General features: G+C 42.9%; 1 protein-coding gene across 1 annotated transcript; it reads right to left on the bottom strand.

Moving 5' to 3' along the window:
- Window positions 1-106: 106 nt before the first annotated feature.
- On the bottom strand, window positions 107-19,557 carry gucd1 (guanylyl cyclase domain containing 1). Its single transcript, XM_072587004.1, has 6 exons — window positions 19,339-19,557; window positions 19,142-19,226; window positions 18,877-19,042; window positions 16,219-16,310; window positions 13,558-13,799; window positions 107-1,615 (listed from the first exon to the last, which is right to left on the bottom strand). Exons 1-6 carry the CDS (start codon window positions 19,367-19,369, stop codon window positions 1,524-1,526), a joined length of 708 nt encoding a protein of 235 aa, XP_072443105.1. The 5' UTR covers window positions 19,370-19,557; the 3' UTR covers window positions 107-1,523.
- Window positions 19,558-19,576: the final 19 nt, after the last annotated feature.

Genomic DNA, 19,576 nt, shown 5'->3' with positions numbered 1-19,576 from the left:
CTCCCAGACACAAGGTAACTTGAAAACCAAGCTTCTCACTGGGATTTCACTGAAGCCCCCTATAATTTAATATTTGTCCAAGATAATTGAAAAATCCAGTCTGGAATATGTATCAAATCATCGTTTAATGAGATGCAATGATTTTAAATTAACCCAATTACAAATGTGTTGAAAACATAGATTGGAATGCTGTGAATTAAAAATGGGAGTGAATGAGCTGCACCAATAACTCAGGCTTGTGGGGCTAAAGTTCAGATTTATCACCAGTTCACGGAGTTAATGATGTGCCCGAAGAATAATTCACACTTGAGGCTTTAGAACCAAAGGACTAAGCCAAAAGGGCTCAGAATGCAAATTTACACAAATCGAAACATTTGGTGTGGTAGAAGGAAGAGTTAGTGGTGAATTACCATTAGGGACGGAGTTGGAAAAAAGGGAAGGGACTCACCACTGGCAGAGGGGGCTGGCATCCTGATGTTTTAAGGTGCAACAAGTTTCCATATTGAAGCACGGATAACCTTTTGAATAATCTAAGTTTGCAAAGCAGATTGGTTGGAACAGATCTTCCTTTATAAAATTAAAGATATTTCTTTGCCAAGCATAATTTCTTTTTAAAAAGCTTTCAGAAACCGTTTCCCATTTAACATTTTGTGCATAATCCTATTTGACAGGCAGATCAATAGAGGTCTCAGTCCAGGCGGAGGTGGGTTCAGTTGGCTTGGTTCTGCTCTCATGCCAAAGACTGAGACCAACCTATAGACTGTTCTACAGTTCAGGTTCCTAATGAGGTTATGGGCTGCTAGCACAGTGCAGGTCCTAGACTGTACCATCTTGTAAAGTGAAGGGTAAGGCTTTTACATTCTCAATGCCCAGCTCCCATTTTAACCTACCCCATAGCCTCAGCTGGACTTGTCAAGTCTGGTGACCCTCACAGCTAGAGGGGATTGACCCTGCCTGACTCAAGGTCATCCATGCAAAGAAAGAAAGCAACCAACAAATGACTACTGTACTGAATTCCAAGAGCATTTTTGCCCATTAGTCCTCACCTTCTACCCCTAAGAAAAGAATTACATAGCAGCACTTTTGGCAGATGAACCCAAAGCATTTACAAGAATTCAAGCTCTCCTCAGTTCTATAGGAAGGCCTAAAATATAGGAGCATACAGTTTTGACTGGTATTTAAAACCAGTTGAGTTCTAAGTGGTTTGTGAGCATCAAGCTGAGCAGGCAATGGAAACGTGATGGGACGGCCATCTTCCCAGGCTGGAAGAAGTTATTTTTCTCCAGAACCTGACTTTTCCAGGAAGACTCCACAGCAAGCTTTCTGTAGAGGGAAAGGAGTCACATACGGGTTCTGTCCAATCAGCGACCATCAGGAATGAAGAGAGAGAATAGGTGCAGTACTGTGACAGAAATCAGATTCGCACTGTGCAAAGTGAGGAATGCATTGCAATGCCACCATCTCACGTCCTTAGGTAGTATGTGTTTGACATGCTCTTAGGGCCATCCATTGCGATACTGTAATCAGCTGTCTTTGTAAACAAACAGAATGTCTTCATCTGTCCCATAGCTCATGCGGGCCTCATTGAAGTTACTTACAGTTGTGCAGCAGACTCCTGAAAAGACAAGGCAAGTATCAATGAACACAACTCAAAATCCACCCCAAGTTTGTGTTTTTTCCTCCATACCTTTCCCTCAAGCTACTGGATAATATCAGACTGGGACTGACAGCCGATGTGCCTGGTTAGAGTCAACTTGAGTCACTTTTAGAATGGAGTGATCATAGGCCAAGGTAAAGCTCTGTCAGCCAGAACGATACACCACAGTTCCCCCTTCCCTAGCTCAGGCTGCTGGTGCCCAATGCAATCCAAACTGAATAATCAGCCCTCAAAAAGGATGAGGGCAACAAAATGTAGTTAAAGTAAGGGGGATTGCAGAGAATTGACTTGTGTTAAAAGGAGGAATGTGAACAGGTAACACAACTTATAGGGGAAAATCATTGAACATTCAATTCCTTCCCCCAGCATCTTTCCACTGAAATACTCATTGAGATGGTTTGAACTAATAAAAAGTAATAAAGCGATGGGAAAATGAATTCTCTCGATTTCACAAGCACCATTTCCAAAAGACAGATTGCCTAGTTTCTATACATACCAATATCAGCTGGGAAATGGTTCCCTCAGATGGATATAAAGTTTTCCCAGTCATTATTTTTACTTTATCAATTGACGTGATGTGGACATCATTGGCTAAACCGCATTTATTTCCCAGCCCATTTGTCCAGATGTTCTGTGTGTCTGGAGTCATGTAGGTCAGACCAGGTAAGAATGACAAGTTTCCTTACATAAAAGGACATCACTGAACCAGGTCGGTTTTTAGCACAATCAACAATGGTTCATTGTTACCACTAGGTTAGTTCATTAATCAAGACTTTACTGCATTTCAGCAACTGCCATTTAACCTTCAGTTAACACACATCACTGACACGCAGCTTCCCCTGCACAATCCCACCACTTTCAGGGCAGCTTCACTTAGAGATAGCCAAAACGTAAATTGCTGCAAAATCACAGCAGGTCTGGCACCATCTATGGAGGGAAATCAGAGTTGGCATCACTGAATCAGAACCATTAACTAATTTCTTTTCCTTCTGATTTCTCTGGTTCTGAAACAACTGTTTTCTCAGCACAGATGCTACTAGACCTGCTGAGATTTTCCAGCTTTTGTTTTTTTTTTTCAGATTTCCAGCATTCACAGTTCTTTAAGTATTTCAGCTTGAAGTTCTAATGAATGAGTATATTTCAAAATAACCTCAGTGTTTTGGAACATCCTGATTATCATTAAGGACGTTAAAAAACTGCAAAGTCCTTGGACCTTTCAGAGATGATCTGTGAAGGGACTATGAATTGCTCTAAGCTGGATGGAATACAGTAAGTAGGAGTAGGAGTCCAACATCTCAAGCTCAATTTGTCACATCAGACCTGAGCACATACGTCAAATCCAACTTTCTCACCTTATCCCAACGTCCCTCAAGATTCAAAAATCTAATAATTGTCCTGAACAAGCTCATTGAGGTTCAACTGCTGGCAAATTTCCTTATTTTATTTCTTCATGGGATGTGGGCATCCCTTGTTACTTATTTGTTGCCCAAGAGTTAACCACATGGAATGAGGTATGTAAGGATGGCAGATTTCCTTCCCTAAAAGGACATTAGTGAAAGAGACAATTGGCAATTGGTTTCATGGTTATCATTAGACTCTTATTTCCCGATTATTATTGAATTCAAATTCCACCATCTGCCATGGCAGGTTTTAGTTGCCCAGAACATTACCTTGGTCTCTGGATTAATTGTCTAACGGCAAATGGCCCTAAGTACGAGGCCATCACTACTATTTGTTTATCTAATAATTGAATCCCTTACAATAAAGGCTAAAGGAGACATGCTGGCATAGTGTCATTGTCATGGGGCATAAAATAGAGATCCAGGTTTGTATCCTATCAAAGCACAAATCTGGAATTACGTGTTTAATGATGACCGTGAAACCATGTCAGATCGTCACAAAAAACCCATATGAAAAGGGTTGCAAGCCACTCAGTTATCAACTGTTTTGTCTCAAAAACAAAAAGAAACTAGATGGACCAACTAGCATTAATCTTGGCACCAAAAACAACAAATAATCCTGTTGATCCTGTGAAGTCATCCTTCCTAACATCTGAGGGCTAGTGCCAAAATTGGGAGGTGTCTCACAGATTAGTCAAACAACAGAATGACTGTCATTCTCATGTACTAGATTAGTTTTTACCTTGTCATTCTCATGTAATCATACCTGACAATTTCCCAGACAGGCACCACCTTCATGGTCCTTTCCAAGATGATGGCGCTGTGGAATACAGCAGGAGGGAGTTGCCTGGGAGTCCTCAACATGGACTCTAGATGCCATGACATCTCGTGGCATTAGATCAGACATAGACAAGGAAACTTCCTGCTGATTACCACATACTGTCCATCAACTGATGGATTGGTACTCCTCTATATTTAACACTGAGACAGCTCTGAGGGTTGCAAGGGTACAAAATGTCTTCTGGATAAGAGATTTCAATGTCTATCACAGAGTGGCTCAGCTATAGCATTACTAATTGTCTTTGGGACACCATCAGCCTGGAATACAAATCTTGGCCTGCAACAGGTGAAACTAGAGGGAAAAGCTTACTTGACCTCATCCTCACCAATTTGCTTACTGCAGATACATCTGTCTATGACATATCATTGTTCTTCAGAGTCACTGGGTCAAAATTCTGGGATCCTTAATGGCACTTTGGGTCCACAACAGATCAGCTGCAGGAATTCAAAAAAGGCACCTTAAGATTGTAATAAACGCTGGCTCAGCCAAAGTGCACATCCCATGAATTTATTATTTTAAAAAGTTACCATTATTCACTTGCCAATATTTAATTGTTTTTCACCAGTTTAAAAATATTCTGTTTTCTATTCTCCCTTACCCACAGCATATTGCCATCTGCCACCTCCATGCTTACGCTCAACCTATCTGTGCTCCTTTGCATCCTCCACGTAGCATAGTTTTACACACAGTTTCATATTTAAATACATTATACTAGGTCCATTCACTTAAGGCATTAATAAAGGTTTTAAATAGTTATGGCTCCAGCAATGAACCTTACGGTATCCCATTGTTAACAACCTAACAATGTGAAGAGAAGCTGTTTATCTCTACTTTGTCTGTTAAGATCTTATCTACAAGACCATGCAATAATCTTTTGTGTGGCCCATTATCATGTGTCTTTTAGGTATCACCTTTATCTGGCCTGTTAGTTATATCCACACACAACTATTAATAGACCTGTCAAATGCAATTCCTATATCATATGATTATGTTGGCACTTCCTAATCATATGATGATTTTCTAAGTGCATTGTTATCATTTCCTTAAAAAGTGGACTTTTCCCGACGGCTAACAGGTTTGTAGTTCCCTTTTTATTCTCCCTTTTTTCTTAAATAATGTTATGTTCGCTGACTTCCAAACCACAGGGGCATTTCCAGAAACCTTTTAAAATCCCAGAATGTCACCATTTGAGGGGATTTGTCAGTCCTTAGTCCTATTAATTTCTCCACTCTGTCCAGAATTAGCTATAGTTTGCTTGGGATCATTGTCACTTTTGAAGAGAGGTGCAAATGATTAGAGCATCTGTCCCACTGTTACTACCTGCCATGGCTATTTCGGAAGAATCAGACAATTATCCATTTTTTTTTTGGCAGTATCAAAATAAAATCTCCAGTCCTGGAGTGGGACTTAAGACTCTTACAATATGGAAAGAGATTCATCGGTCCAACTGATAGATGTCAACCAGATATCCTTAATAAATCTAGTTCTATTTCCCAGCACTTGGCCTATACCCCTATAAATGCTTACTATTCATATTGTCCAGATTCCTTTTAAAGGCTGGATTTGGAGATGCCGATGTTGGACTGGGGTGTACAAAGTTAAAAATCACAACACCAGGTTATAGTCCAACAGGTTTAATTGGAAGCACGCTAGCTTTCGGAGCGACGCTCCTTCATCGGGTGGTAGTGGAAGGCTCAATCCTAACACAGAATTTATAGTAAAAATTTACAGTGTGATGTAACTGAAATTTTACATTGAAAAATTGATTGTCTGTTAAGTCATTCATCTGTTTGAATACCATGATAGTTTCACTTCTTTCATGTGTAAATTACGAAACCTTTTTTAAAAAAGTTGCATTCTCAGGTTAGCTGTTAACAATGGCGATAGCTACACAATATGTTGCCAACAAGATATCGCAACCCAATCTAGTCCCACCTGCCAGCACCCAGCCCATATCCCTCCAAACCCTTCCTATTCATATACCCATCCAGATGCCTCTTAAATGTTGCAATTGTACCAGTCTCCACCAAATCCTCTGGCAGCTCATTCCATACATGTACCACCCTCTGCATGAACAAGTTGCCCCTTAGGTCTCTTTTATATCTTTCCCCTCTAGTTCTGGACTCCCCAACCCCAGGGAAAAGACTTTGCCTACTTATCCTATCCATGCCCCTCATAGTTTTGTAAACCTCTATAAGGTCACCCCTCAGCCTTCGATGCTCCAGGGAAAACAGCCCCAGCCTGTTCAGCCTCTCCCTGTAGCTCAAATCCTCCAACCCTGGCAACATCCTTGTAAATCTTTTCTAAACCCTTTCAAGTTTCACAACATCTTTCCAATAGGAAGGAGACCAGAATTGCACGCAATATTCCAACAGTGGCCTAACCAGTGTCCTGTACAGTCACAACATGACCTCTCAACTCCTGTACTCAACAGTCTGTCCAATAAAGAAAAGCTTACCCAAACGCCTTCTTTACAATCCTATCTACCTGCGACTCCACTTTCAAGGAGCTATGAACCTGCACTCTAAGGTCTCTTTGTTCAGCAACAGTCCCTAGGACCTTACCATTAAGTGTATAAGTCCTGCTAAGATTTGCGTTCCCAAAATGCAGCACCTCGCATTTATCTGAATTAAACTCCATCTGCCACTTCTCAGTCCATTGGCCCATCTGAACAAGATCCTGTTGTAATCGGAGGTAACCCTCTTTGCCGTCCACGACACCTCCAATTTTAGTGTCACCTGCAAACTTACTAACTGTACTTCTTATGCTTGCACCAAATCACTTATGTAAATGACAAAACGTAGAGGACCCAGCACTGATCCTCATGGCACTCCTCTGGTCACAGGCCTCCAATCTGAAAAACAACCCTCCACCACCACCCTCAGTCTTCTACGTTTGAGCCAGTTCTGTATCCAAATGGCTAGTTCTCCCTGTATTCCATGAGATCTAACCTTGCTAATCAGTCTCCCATGGGGAACCTTGTCAAATGCCTTAATGAAGTGCATATAGATCACATCTACTGCTCTGCCCTCATCAATCTTCTTTGTTACTTCTTCAAAAAACTCAATCAAGTTTGTGAGACATGAATTCCCACGCACAAAGCCATGTTGACTATCCCGAATCAGTCCTTGCCTTTCCAAATACATGTACATCCTGTCCCTCAGGATTCCCTCCAACAACTTGACCACCACCAAGGTCAGGCTCACCAGTCTATAGTTCCCAGCTTGTATTTACCACCCTTCTTAAACAGTGGCACCAGGTTTGCCAGCCTCCAGTCTTCCGGCACCTCACCTGTGACTATCGATGATACAAATATCTCAGCAAGAGGCCCAGCAATCACTTCTCTAGCTTCCCAGAGTTCTCGGGTACACCTGATCAGGTCCTGGAGATTTATCCACCTTTACCCGTTTCAAGGTATCCAGCACTTCCTCCTCTGTAATATGGATATTTTGCAAGATGTCACCATCCATTTCCCTACAGTCTATATCTTCCATAGCCTTTTCCACAGTAAATACTGATGCAAAATATTCATTTAGTATCTCCCCCATTTTCTGTGGCTCCACACAAAGGCCACCTTGCTGATTTTCGAGGGGTCCTATCCCTACCCTTTTGTCCTTAATGTCATTGTAAAAACCCTTTGGATTCTCCTTAATTCTATTTGCCAAAGCTATCGCCTGTCCCCATTTTGCCCTCCTGATTTCCCTCTTAAGTATACTCCTACTGCCTTTATACTCTAAGGATTCAATCGATCTATCCTGTCTGTACCTTACATATGCTTCCTTCAAAGTTTGGTAGAAGATTTGTAGCTCGGGTGCTCGTTGTTGTGGTTCTGTTCGCCGAGCTGGGAATTTGTCTTGCAAACATTTCATCCCCTGTCTAGGTGACATCCTCAGTGCTTGGGAGCCTCCTGTGAAGCGCTTCTGTGCTGTTTTCTCCGGTCCACAGACTCTATCAACAAACACATCGACCTGGACCCAATATACCGGCCACTACAGTGGACAGCTCGAACTGACAACCGGAAGCGGCAGAGACAGGCCACTATAAATACCAGAGAAAACAGCACAGAAGGGCTTCACAGGAGGCTCCCAAGCACTGAGGATGCAACCTAGACAGGGGACCAAACGTTTGCAAGACAAATTCCCAGCTCGGCGAACATAACCACAACATATGCTTCCTTCTTTTTCTTAACCAAACCCTCAATTTCTTCAGTCATCCAGCATTCCCTTTCACCCTGACAGGAATATACTTTCTCTGGATTCTTGTTATCTCATTCCTGAAGGCTTCCCATTTTCCAGCCGTCCCTTTGCCTGCGAACATCTGCCTCCAATCAGCTTTCAAAAGTTCTTGCCTAATACCATCAAAATTGGCCTTTCTCCAATTTAGAACTTCAACTTTTAGATCTGGTCTAACCTTTTCCATCACTATTTTAAAACTAATAGAATTATGGTCGCTGGTCCCAAAGTGCTCCCCCACTGACACCTCAGTCACCTGCCCTGCCTTAGTTCCCAAGAGTAGGTCAAGTTTTGCACCTTCTCTAGTAGGTACATCCACACACTGAATTAGAAAATTGTCTTGGATGCAGTTAAGAAATTCCTATCCATCTAAACCTTTAACACTATGGCAGTCCCAGTCGATGTTTGGAAAGTTAAAATCCCCTACCATAATGACCCTATTATTCTTACAGATAGCAGAGATCTCCTTACAAATTTGTTTCTTAATTTCCCGCTGACTATTAGGGGGTCTATAATACAATCCCAATAAGGTGATCATCTCTTTCCTATTTCTCAGTTCCACCCAAATAACATCCCTGGATATATTTCTGGGAATATCCTTCCTCAGCACAGCTATAATGCTATCCCTTATTAAAAATGCCACTCCCCCTCCTCTCTTGCCTTCCTTTGTATCCTTCCTGTAGCATTTGTATCCTGGAACATTAAGCTGCCAGTCCTACCCATCCCTGAGCCATGTTTCCGTAATTGCTATGATATCCCAGTCCCATGTTCCTAACCATGCCCTGAGTTCGTCTGCTTTCCCTGTTAGGCCCCTTGCATTGAAATAAATGCAGTTTAATTTATTAGTCCTGCCTTGTCCCTGCCTGCTCTGACTGTTTGACTCACTTCTCTTCTCAGCTGTACCCGTCTCAGAGTGAGGAAAGAGATCGCTATCTCCCTGGGTCCCACCACCCCTCCACCTTACTAGTTTAAATCCTCCAAAGCAGTTCTAACAAATTTCCCTGCCAGTATATTAGTCCCCCTCCAATTTAGGTGCAATCCGTCCTTCTTGTACAGGTCACTTCTACCCCAAAAGAGATTCCAATGATCCAAAAATGTGAATCCTTCTCCCATATTCCAGCTCCTCAGCCATGCATTCATCTGTTCGATCTTCCTATTCCTGCCCTCACTAGCTCGTAGCACTGGGAGTAATCCAGATATTACTCCCCTTGAGGACCTTTTTAAATTTCTGCCTAACTCTCTGTAATCTCCCTTCAGAGTCTCAATCTTTTCCCTACCAATGTCGTTGGTTCCAATGTGGACAATGATCTCCTGCTGGCCCCTCTCCCCTGTGAGAACATTCTGCACCCTCTCTGAGACATCCTTGATCCTAGCACCAGGGAAACAACACACCATTCTGCTTTTTCTCTGCTGGCCACAGAAACATCTGTCTGCACCTCTGACTACAGAATCCCCTAACACAATTGATCTCTTCAAAGCCGACATACCTCTCGTTGCATTCGAGCCAGTCTCAGCACAAGCAGCCAAGTTTCTGGTATTATGTTCCCCAAGAATCCATCACCCCCTACATTTACCAAAACAGCATACCTGTTTGAAATGGGTATATCCACAAGAGACTTCTGCACTAGCTCCTACCTCCCTTACCCTTCCTGGAGTTAACCCATCTATGTGACTGTATCTGAGACTTTCTCCCCTTCCTATAACTGCCATCCATCACATACTGTTGCTGTTGCAAGTTCCTCATCGCTTCTATCGGTCTCTCCAATCGATCTGATAAGATTCGCATCCAACAGCATTTATTGCAGATATAATCCCAGTAACCCTTAAACTCTCTTTAAACTCCCACATCTGACAAGTCGTACATATCACTGCAAAGGCCATTTTTGCTCCTACAGACCCAGAAAATAACACCGTCTTATTCCTCTATAAACACTGCCCCAGGTTAAAATATAAGCCAGAGCTATTAATTTAAGTTTAATCAATAGACTTATCTCCAAAAACATATAATCAAGAAAGAATCCACTATACTCACTATTGCAGCCTCTCTCTTGGACAGACTTAAAACAACAATTAACTTATCTGATTCTGTGCTGTGAACTTCGCACAACAGTTCCTCCAAGATTAGTTGTGAATTTCACTGTTTGTTAATTTTCCCAGATGCACTCCGATGTCCAGTGATACATGAATTCAAACACCAAGACGGTAACTGTGCAGGTTCTCTCTCTTTCCTGCACTGACCTCACCATGTGCTTCCTTTGTCTGCTCTTCTCCCTTTTAAAACTGTTGTTTTGACTTTTTTTTTTCCAAAGTTCCAAAACAACACAACAGCATATAAAACAGGAATTGCTGCTCCTGGAGTTTGAGGAAATCACCTCAAACACCTAAAATACCTCAAAAAAAAAGGAGCAGCTCTTACAGCCAGAAATTGTTCCCGTCCTCCATCTTAGGAGTACCCAGAATCCTTTTCTGACAGCTCCTTCTGTACATGCACCACCCTGTGTGTGAAAGAATTACCCCTTAGATCCTTACAAATGATTCCCCTCTCACCTTAAACGTATGCCCTCTAGTTTTGGACTCCCCTACCCTGGGGCAAAGATCTCAGTTATTCATCCTATCCATGCCTCTCATGATTTTGTAAACCTCTATAAAGGTCACCCATCAGTCTCCGATGCTCCAGGGAAAACAGCCCAGCCTATTCAACCTCTCCCTATAGCTCAAATCCTCCAACCCTGTCGACATCATTGTTAATCTTTTCTGAACCCTTTCAAGTTTCACAACATCCTTCTGATAAGAGGGAGATCAGAATTGCACGCAGTATTCCAAAAGTGGGCCTAACCAACGTTCTGTACAGCTGCTATATGATCCCCCCAACTGCTTTACTCAATGCATTGACCAATAAAATGCAAGCATCACAAATGCCTTCTCTGTCCGGTCTACCTGAGACTCTATTTTCAAGGAACCATGAACCTGCACCTCAAGATCTCTTTGTTCAGCAACACTTCCCAGGATCTTACCATTAAGTGTAGAAGTCAGGAGCTGGAAAAGCACAGCAGATCAGACAGCATCTAAGAAGCAGGAAAATCAATGTTTTGGTCAAAAGCCCTTTATCAGGAATTCCTATTTTTCCTGCTCCTTGGATGCTGCCTGACCTGCTGTGCTTTTCCAGCTCCACACTCTTGACTCTGATGTCCAGCATTTGTAGTACTCACTTTCATCTCATTAAGTGTAGAAGTCCTGCCCGGATTTGACTTTCCAAAATGCAGCACCTCACATTTATCCAAGTTAACTTTATCTGCCACTCCGTAGTCCATTGACTCATCTGATCAAGATCCTGTTGTACTCTGGAGGTAACCTTCTTCACTGTCCACTACACTGTCAATTTTGGTGTCATCTGCAAACTTATTAACTATGCTTCCTATGTTCACATCCAAACCATTTATATAAAAGGCAGTGGATCCAGCACCGATTCTTGTGACACACTGCTAGTCACAGGTCGCCAGCCTGAAAAGCAACCCTCCACTACCATCGTGTCTTCTACCTTCGAGCCAGTTCTGTATCCAAACGGCTGGTTTTCCCTGCATTCTATGTGATCTAATCTTGCTAATCAGTCTACCAAGAGGAACCTTGTCGAATGCCTTACTAAAGTCCATATAGATTATGTCCTCTACTCTGCCCACATCAATCCTCTTCATTACTTCTTCAAAAAAAAAACAAATCATGTTAGTAGGAGACAATTTCCCATGCACAAAACCATGCTGACTATTTCAATTAGTCTTTGACTTTCCAAACACATGTAAATCCTATCCTTCAGGATTCCTTCCAACAACTTACCCACCACTGATGTCAGGTTCAGTGGTCTCTAGTTCCCTGGCTTTTTCTTATTACCTTTTTTTAAATTGTGGCACCATGCTAGTCAACCTCCAGTCTTCAGACATCGCATCTGTGGTTATTGATGATGCAAATATGCAAGGGGCCTAGCAATCACTTCCCTGGCTTCCCATAAGAGTTCTGGATTCATCTGATCAGGTCCTGGGGATTTATCTACCTCTATGCATTTTAAGACATTCAGCAGCACCTTCACTGTTATATGGACATTTTTCAACATGTGGCTATTTATTTCCGCAAATTCTGTCGTCCATATCCTCTCCTCAGTAAACACTGATGCAAAAAACTCGTTTAGTATCTCCCCCATCTCAGTTTTGCTCAGTTGGCGACATGGCTGGTTTGAGATGCAGACCAACACCAACAGCGTGGACTCAGTTTCCATACCAGCCGAGGTCACCATAAAGATCTCATCTTTTCAACCTCTCCCCCTACCTGAGACGTGGTGTCCTTCGGACTAATCTCCCCACCAGTCATCTAAGGAGTGATCAGACCTATAATCCTCTGGGAATTTGGCAATTTTATCTTACATATTTAAAACTAAAGTTATTTTTATAATTTCTTAAAAGTTTACTCTCATTTTATTTTCCCCCCAGTTTCAGCATTGTTTCTGGCCATCCACCTTTGGCTCTACAGCTCCCTAATCCTCAGGCTTACTGCCATTCTTGGCAAAAATTATACAGCCTCTTAAACTAATCTTCACCTTGATATTTCAGCACAGTTTTCCCAGTGAGATTTTATTTCTCAAAGAATATTCATTGAAAATTGTCAACCTTTGAAACAAAAAATTGTATTGTAACTAAATTCCTATTTATCTCAGTCAACTCTTTCCAATACCTAGATAATTGGTTTTAATTTTAACAATTTTTCATTTTATCTAAGGATATGGGGTCGGCCTTTTAGGACTCAGAGGAGGAGAAATTTCTTCAAACAGAGTTGGGAGCCTGTGGAATTCACTACCACAGAAAATGGTTGACACCAAAACATTAAATGTCTTCAAGGAGGAGTTAGATTTAGTTCTTATCAAAGGGCATGGGGAGAAAGTGGGGACAGGGGACTGAGTTAGTAATCAGGCATGATCATATTGAATGGTAGGCAGACTTGAAGGAATGAAAGGCCTCCTTCTGCTTCTACTCTCTATGGTAACTGTCACACAAGACCTCAATGTGGAAACTAGATTATGACCGATCTTTAGAAGGTCCCTGACTAAGCGATTATTAATCAACATTGTCTCATTACACAAGACAAGATATAAAATAGTTTCTTCTATAGTCAGTTCCATGACTGCTGTTGGAGACTGGAAGGAAGAGTGAAATTAATGGGGTAATGGTGAGGTTTTGTTAATGGCTTATGGGTATATGAATAGGAAGGGTTTGGAGAGATATGGGCCAGGTGCTGGCAGGTGGGACTAGATTGGGTTGGGATATCTGTTTGGCATGGACGGATTGGACCGAAGGGTCTGTTTCCATGCTGTACATCTCTATGACTTCTAGATTAGAGGATGTTTTTCCTTTCTCCTGTAGTGGATTGTTGAGTTTCACTTACTGTCAGCATACGCTGGGTTGTTGTAGAAGATGCAGCCCGAGTTCCTGTTGTAGCCACACACCACAATGAAATGGCCTTGATAGTCTGGCTTCCTGCAGAAACATTTCTGTCCAATGGGCAGGAGGCAACAGAACTTGACCGGAGCTGAACAGAGGTCACAGACAAGCAGGACTGCATTCACTAGGACGATGATCACGTGCTCCTTCGCTAGGTGCTGCTGGATCTCCTGAATGGTGACAGACCTGTTCCAGAGACAGATACAGAGCAACTCAGCTTCTGTCAAACAAGGGAACAGACACAATCTTATAGGCACTAAGAGGTGGGGTCCCAAACCTTGGCTCTAGTGTCTCTTAGCTCCTCTACAATGTTTGCCATTTCTCCAGGCTCCCAGGTTATATGGAATGTGTATTGTGCTCACTATTAGCATTGCTGCTGGGTGAGAGCAAACTCAGTCAGCAAGGGCTCCCGCTTGCTTTGGAACACTCCATGGCCTATTGCTGGCCAGCTCAAAGGGAGACATCCTCAAGAAACTGGGAAATTTCCTTGTTTAGAATCTAGTTTGTGTGTCAATGGCTCATAGAAAACAAAACGTGAAAGTAAAAATGGATCATCTTAATATGAGTAAAAGCCAAAACTATAAAACATCTGCATTTACTTTAGAGTTGAAATACTTGCAAGGGCCATTGTGTAGTTCCAAGGGGGATCAGAAGATGTACCAAGTACAGCAGGATGTAAGAGTGACAAAACAACTAGTTATCAGAAATACATGCTGTGCATAAAACACATGATACATTAATAGGAACCGCCAGTATTGCTGACTTGCAAATGTTAGGAGCTTTATGAAGGGAAAGTCTGTGCTGTGATATATGATGAAGCGGCTCATGGGACAGAGTGAAATAAGAAGATTAGTATTGAAAACAGGAGGCAGTAATCAACTGAGAGACAGTGTTGGTGAGAGATGACAGCAATTTGAGCGATGTGAATACAGGCATCAGAATTGGTCACACATATTTGTGGAATGAATTCATGATAATTTGGGCTGCTGCACGGCCAGGATCTCTCAAAGAAATTTCCAGGAATAGGAAGACAGGGAGGGAAATCAGAAAGAAGAACACAAAGAGAAGACACGTGGCATATAACAGGCTTTGGAAAGACATCAGAAGTGAAGCAGCCCAGAAAAACAGTAAGTGTTGGGAAATAAAAGGAGCTTTCAAAGCAGGAATTCAAGAGGGAGAAGAGGCCATGTATGTGATGACCTGCTCAGCCACAACCCTGTGGGGTAGAGAATTCCAAAAGATTAATAATCTATTGAGCGAAGAACTTTCTCCTTATCGTTTATCTCCTCGACTAAATCCTTGTCCAGAGCTTGATCTCCTTGTGTTTTGTCTCCACTACGCGGGGAGGCTCCGAGTCTGCCCTTTCAGAATCTTGACTCAAAACTCAAGAGAGTTGAAGACCAAATTTTTTCAAGTTATTCTCAAAGGACAACTCCCCCCTGCTTGCCCCAATTACCACCACCACTTAGTGAATCAGTCCAAATACATATAGTCTTAACACTAAAATTCTAACAAGTTTTCCTTATTCCTGTCCTCCATCAATAAAGGAAAGCATGTTATTCACCTTTCCAAATGTTTCCTGAAATCTCTCAACATCAAAGACAGTGGAGATGGGAGACTCATTGTCATTTGATGCTTTCCAATCACTGCCCAGTGAGCAGGTTACAAAGAGATACAGTATCCTGGAAGCAGGTAGACCACAGTAACATAATTCAAGCACAATTCAAATATAAAGCAGGAAATAACTGGAAATGTGCATTGGACTGGAGACTTTGATTACACGATACAAGTGTTTGAACATATGCAGAGAATGATTAACACACCAATGTTTGTTTTGAGCAAGGAAGGTAGGAAAATTCAATCCTGAACACCCTCAAAACACTTGGGAAAAGTGAATTGTGGCAGTGACCAATCAGGGAAAAATAACCCCTGAAAAATTAAAAGGTTGTCCTCAAGAAAAGCACTTGGAGTGGGGGTTGGGGAAAGTTGTTTAAACTCCTGATATAAACACAGGATAACAAATCCAATCAAACACAACATCAGCATACAATAGAATACAATTCACTTATTCTGAGCAGGCCAATGCTCCGAGGTTAAAAACTGCTGAACCCAGACGTGTTGGAGCTGCTGTGCAATATTAAAGCCTTTAGAAACTAGCCAACAAGATTCTCAAGGGTCAATGCGCAAGATCCAGGTTCAATTCCCAGTTGCCTCAGGGTAGCATCTCAACATGTCCTGACAGGTCAATTCAAAAATACATGCAACCAATATTCAGCCACCAGAGAACACTGTGTTCTGACAAGCAAATAACCTGTTGTTTACCAGAGGTCCTAACATTGTCATTTATTTTTCACTCGCGTAATTACGTGAGGTGAATGTGAAATTAGCAATTCTGACATTTGAATTTAATTGTGATTTCTGACAGACTAAATCTCTCCCCCTTCTCAAATTTTCCCCTCGACTTTATCAGCCAACCATCCTACTGATGACCTCACCCAACCCACCCTCCAGATGCACTGCCAATCTCAGAAGCTTGTAAATAAATAGGCAACTGCCTTTCCCATGGAGTCAGGTCATGAATAAACACAGGACACCAGGCCCCTACCTCTTTTCTACACGAACTCCATTTGCTTCAGCTTGAGAAAACAGCTGATTAACCCGGTCCTCTTCAGTCTCGAAATGTTTCCGATAGAAAGACTGAGGAAAGGAAAGGGCAAGTCACTTCTCAAAGAGAAATCATATCGCAAAGCCCTATTAAATAATTCAACAGATACTCCAATGTGGCACAGGCAAATCTAGATAGATACATCCAAATCCTAGGGATCTCATCCACAAATTATGCAGATATCATGACCTTTAATGCACATAAGCATTGCACTATAGTTTTGGTGATAAACCAATCAAATAATTCAAAATTCTTTTCAAAAACAAATCCATTGACCACTTCAAAAATGTAAAAATGGTTTGTGTTAAAATTAATATTTTAAACAAGGCTTTTATAATTAAATTGGACCATTAATGCCATTTCTTAACATCTCTTTTAAAAGTTTCCCGTCAAGGTTCAAGTCTATCACAGAGTCAGTTTGTATGCAACAGCTTCCAACAGCATATTCCCCATTATGATCTAAGATTTATTTGAATATTATAGTAAAGACCAAGGTTAACCACCATCTCACTGAATGGCAGAGCTTAAAGAGCTAAATGGCCTGTGCCAGGTCCCATTTGTTACATGCTCCATTCTTCCCTCATTTAGCTTTATGTTAGAAATACAAGTTCAACCGATGATCCTATTCCTGCCCCATGGACAGCAATTCAACACTGATCATGGGACGGGAACAGGATCAGACACCATGCCAGTATACACACTTTCTCAAGCGCAAGTCAGAATGCCAATGAGGCTTTGGGCCAGTATGAGTCTGTACCATGAAGGCAATGACTGGAGTTAGTATATTATTAAAGGAAAGATGGGACTCAAGTCTTTCTGTCAACAAGAGGGAAAAAGGGTATATTTAGAATTAGAATCCCTACAATGTGGAAACAGGCCGTTCGGTCCCAAGAGGTCCACACTGACCTCTGAAGAGTAATCCACCCAGACCCATTCCTCCACCCGACTAATGCACCTAACCTACACAGCCTTGAACGCAATGGGCAGTTTAGCATGGCCAATTCACCTAACTTGCACATCTTTGGATTGTGGGAGGTAACCGGAGCACCCAAAGGAAACCCACACAGACACGGGGAGAATGTGCAAACTCTACACAGGCAGTCACCCGAGGCTGGAATCGAACCTGGATCCCAGGCGTTGTGGGGCAGCACCGCTAACCAGAGTGACGGGCCACCCATGGGTAAGGGCTTTTCTTAAATTCAGTTGTGGATGTCCCTCATTGGATTAGCATTTTATTGTCTGTTCCTAGTTGCCCTTGAGAAGGCAGTCCACATGCTGTAGGTTGACCCACAATACCCTTAGGGAGGAACTTCCAGAATTGTGACCCAGTGACTATGCAGGAACGGCAATACATTTCCCAGTCTGGATGGTGAATAGCTTGCAGGGGAATTTGCAGTTGATAGTGTTCCCATGCCTTTGCCCTTCTAGATGGAAGTGTTTGTGGGTTGGTAAGTGTAAGGATCTTTGGTGAATTTTGCAACATATTTTGTAGATAGTACATTATTGTAGATAGCAGCTGAGTGGAAAGATGGTGGAAGGAGTGTGTGCCAATCAAGTGAGCTGCTTTGTCCTGAATGGTGTCAAGCTTAAAGGAGCCTTCCACATCCATCAAAGTTGTACCTGCATATCCACCAATATCATTTATTGTATCCGTTGCTCCCGATGCGGTCTCCTCTACATTGGGGAGACTGGACGCCTCCTAGCAGAGTACTTTAGGGAACATCTCCGGGACACCCGCACCAATCAACCACACTGCCCTGTGGCCCAACATTTCAAATCCCCCTCCCACTCTGCCAAGGACATGAAGGTCCTGGGCCTCCTTCACCGCCGCTCCCTCACCACCAGACACCTGGAGGAAGAACGCCTCATCTTCCGCCTCGGAACACTTCAACCCAGGGCATCAATGTGGACTTCAACAGTTTCCTCATTTCCCCTTCCCCCATCTCACCCCAGTTCCAAACTTCCAGCTCAGCACTGTCCCCATGACTTGTCCTACCTGCTTATCTTCTTTTCCACCTATCCACTCCACCCTCCCCCCCCCCCCCCCCGACTTATCACCTTCATCCCCTCCCCCACTCACCTATTGTACTCTATGCTACTCTCTCCCCACCCCCACCCTCCTCTCAGTTATCTTTCCACGCTTCAGGCTCTCTGCCTTTATTCCTGATGAAGGGCTTTTGCCCGAAACATTGATTTTACTGCTCCTCGGATGCTGCTTGAACTGCTGTGCTCTTCCAGCACCACTAATCCAGAGTCTGGTTTCCAGCATCTGCAGTCATCATTTTTACCTTCTTAAGTCACCCATCCAGGCAACTGGGGAGTGAAAAGATGTAAAAAGTATAAGTTATATGCCTGGAAATGTGATGATGCATGTCGAATTGCGGCATTCAAGAGGGCTTTGGATGATCATTTGAATACAAAATGTGTGCAAGTATGTGGGTAAAAAGTGGGGGATTGGCACTAGGAAATGACTGCAGAAACAATGAGCACCTTCTGTTTCTTGTGAATCCTGTGATACAAGACCCAGTTCAACAAATCAATCGAAATTTTGATCCTGCCATTATGTTCAGTGCATGTGAGGAACAGTTAAGAGCTCACCTGGTATCGATAGCCCTTGTCAACTCCCAGTGTCTGTGTGCAGAACCTGTGCATAACTCCAAATTGCTGCATCAGGTAAGCCAGATCTATTGTCCAGACACTTTCACTGAGCTGTGATCTCCAACAGGCTGTCTGGAATTCCTCGTCACTCACAGGATGGAGATATCTTTACACAGGAGGATGAGAGAGAATAATGTAATAAACAAGAACTATAGCGGGAGAGGGGTGAGGAGATGCGACACGGGGGAAAGAGAGTGCCACTTACTGCAGGACCATCCTGGAGCAGGCGAGTCCACAGTCCCAGTGGAAGGATTGCTGAATGATAGGAACATTCAACTGGACCAGCTCACCTGAGGAGAGAGAGAGAGAGAGAGAGAGAGACAGAGTGAGTAAGTGCGGCCTCGCCTTCACTGACCCCCTACCCCGCTGACCCCAACCAGCAAACCCTGAACCCACACTTGCCTCTCAGCATCTCCGTCTCACTGGGCTTCATGGTGACCACTCCCCTAGGGGGAGGTTCCAGACGGTAACCCCCCCCCAAAAAGAAATCTATCCCTTCGACACTGAGACAAACTCCGCAGGTTGGGCCTGGTGGAGGGAGTGGCTGTTTATTCTCTCAGCAGCTTCTTGCCGTCCCCCTGTATCAGGAGGAGGCGTTTCCCGGAACCCGCCTGAAGGAGAAGGGCGTCAGGGGAAGGTG

This window comes from Chiloscyllium punctatum, chromosome 17 (assembly GCF_047496795.1).
Source record: "Chiloscyllium punctatum isolate Juve2018m chromosome 17, sChiPun1.3, whole genome shotgun sequence".
Lineage (NCBI taxonomy): Eukaryota > Metazoa > Chordata > Chondrichthyes > Orectolobiformes > Hemiscylliidae > Chiloscyllium > Chiloscyllium punctatum.
This window is presented reverse-complemented; position numbering and strand designations above follow the sequence as displayed.

What these genes read in the sequence shown, in the direction of transcription:
- gucd1 (XM_072587004.1), bottom strand. Translation starts at nt 19,369, where the DNA reads ATGAAGCCCAGTGAGACGGAGATGCTGAGAG. An exon ending in ACAAGGGCTATCGATACCAG is followed by an intron (nt 16,311 to 18,876) that starts GTGAGCTCTTAA and finishes TCCTTTCCTCAG; the next exon opens with TCTTTCTATCGGAAACATTT. An exon ending in CAACCCAGCGTATGCTGACA is followed by an intron (nt 1,616 to 13,557) that starts GTAAGTGAAACT and finishes TTGTCTTTTCAG; the next exon opens with GAGTCTGCTGCACAACTGTA.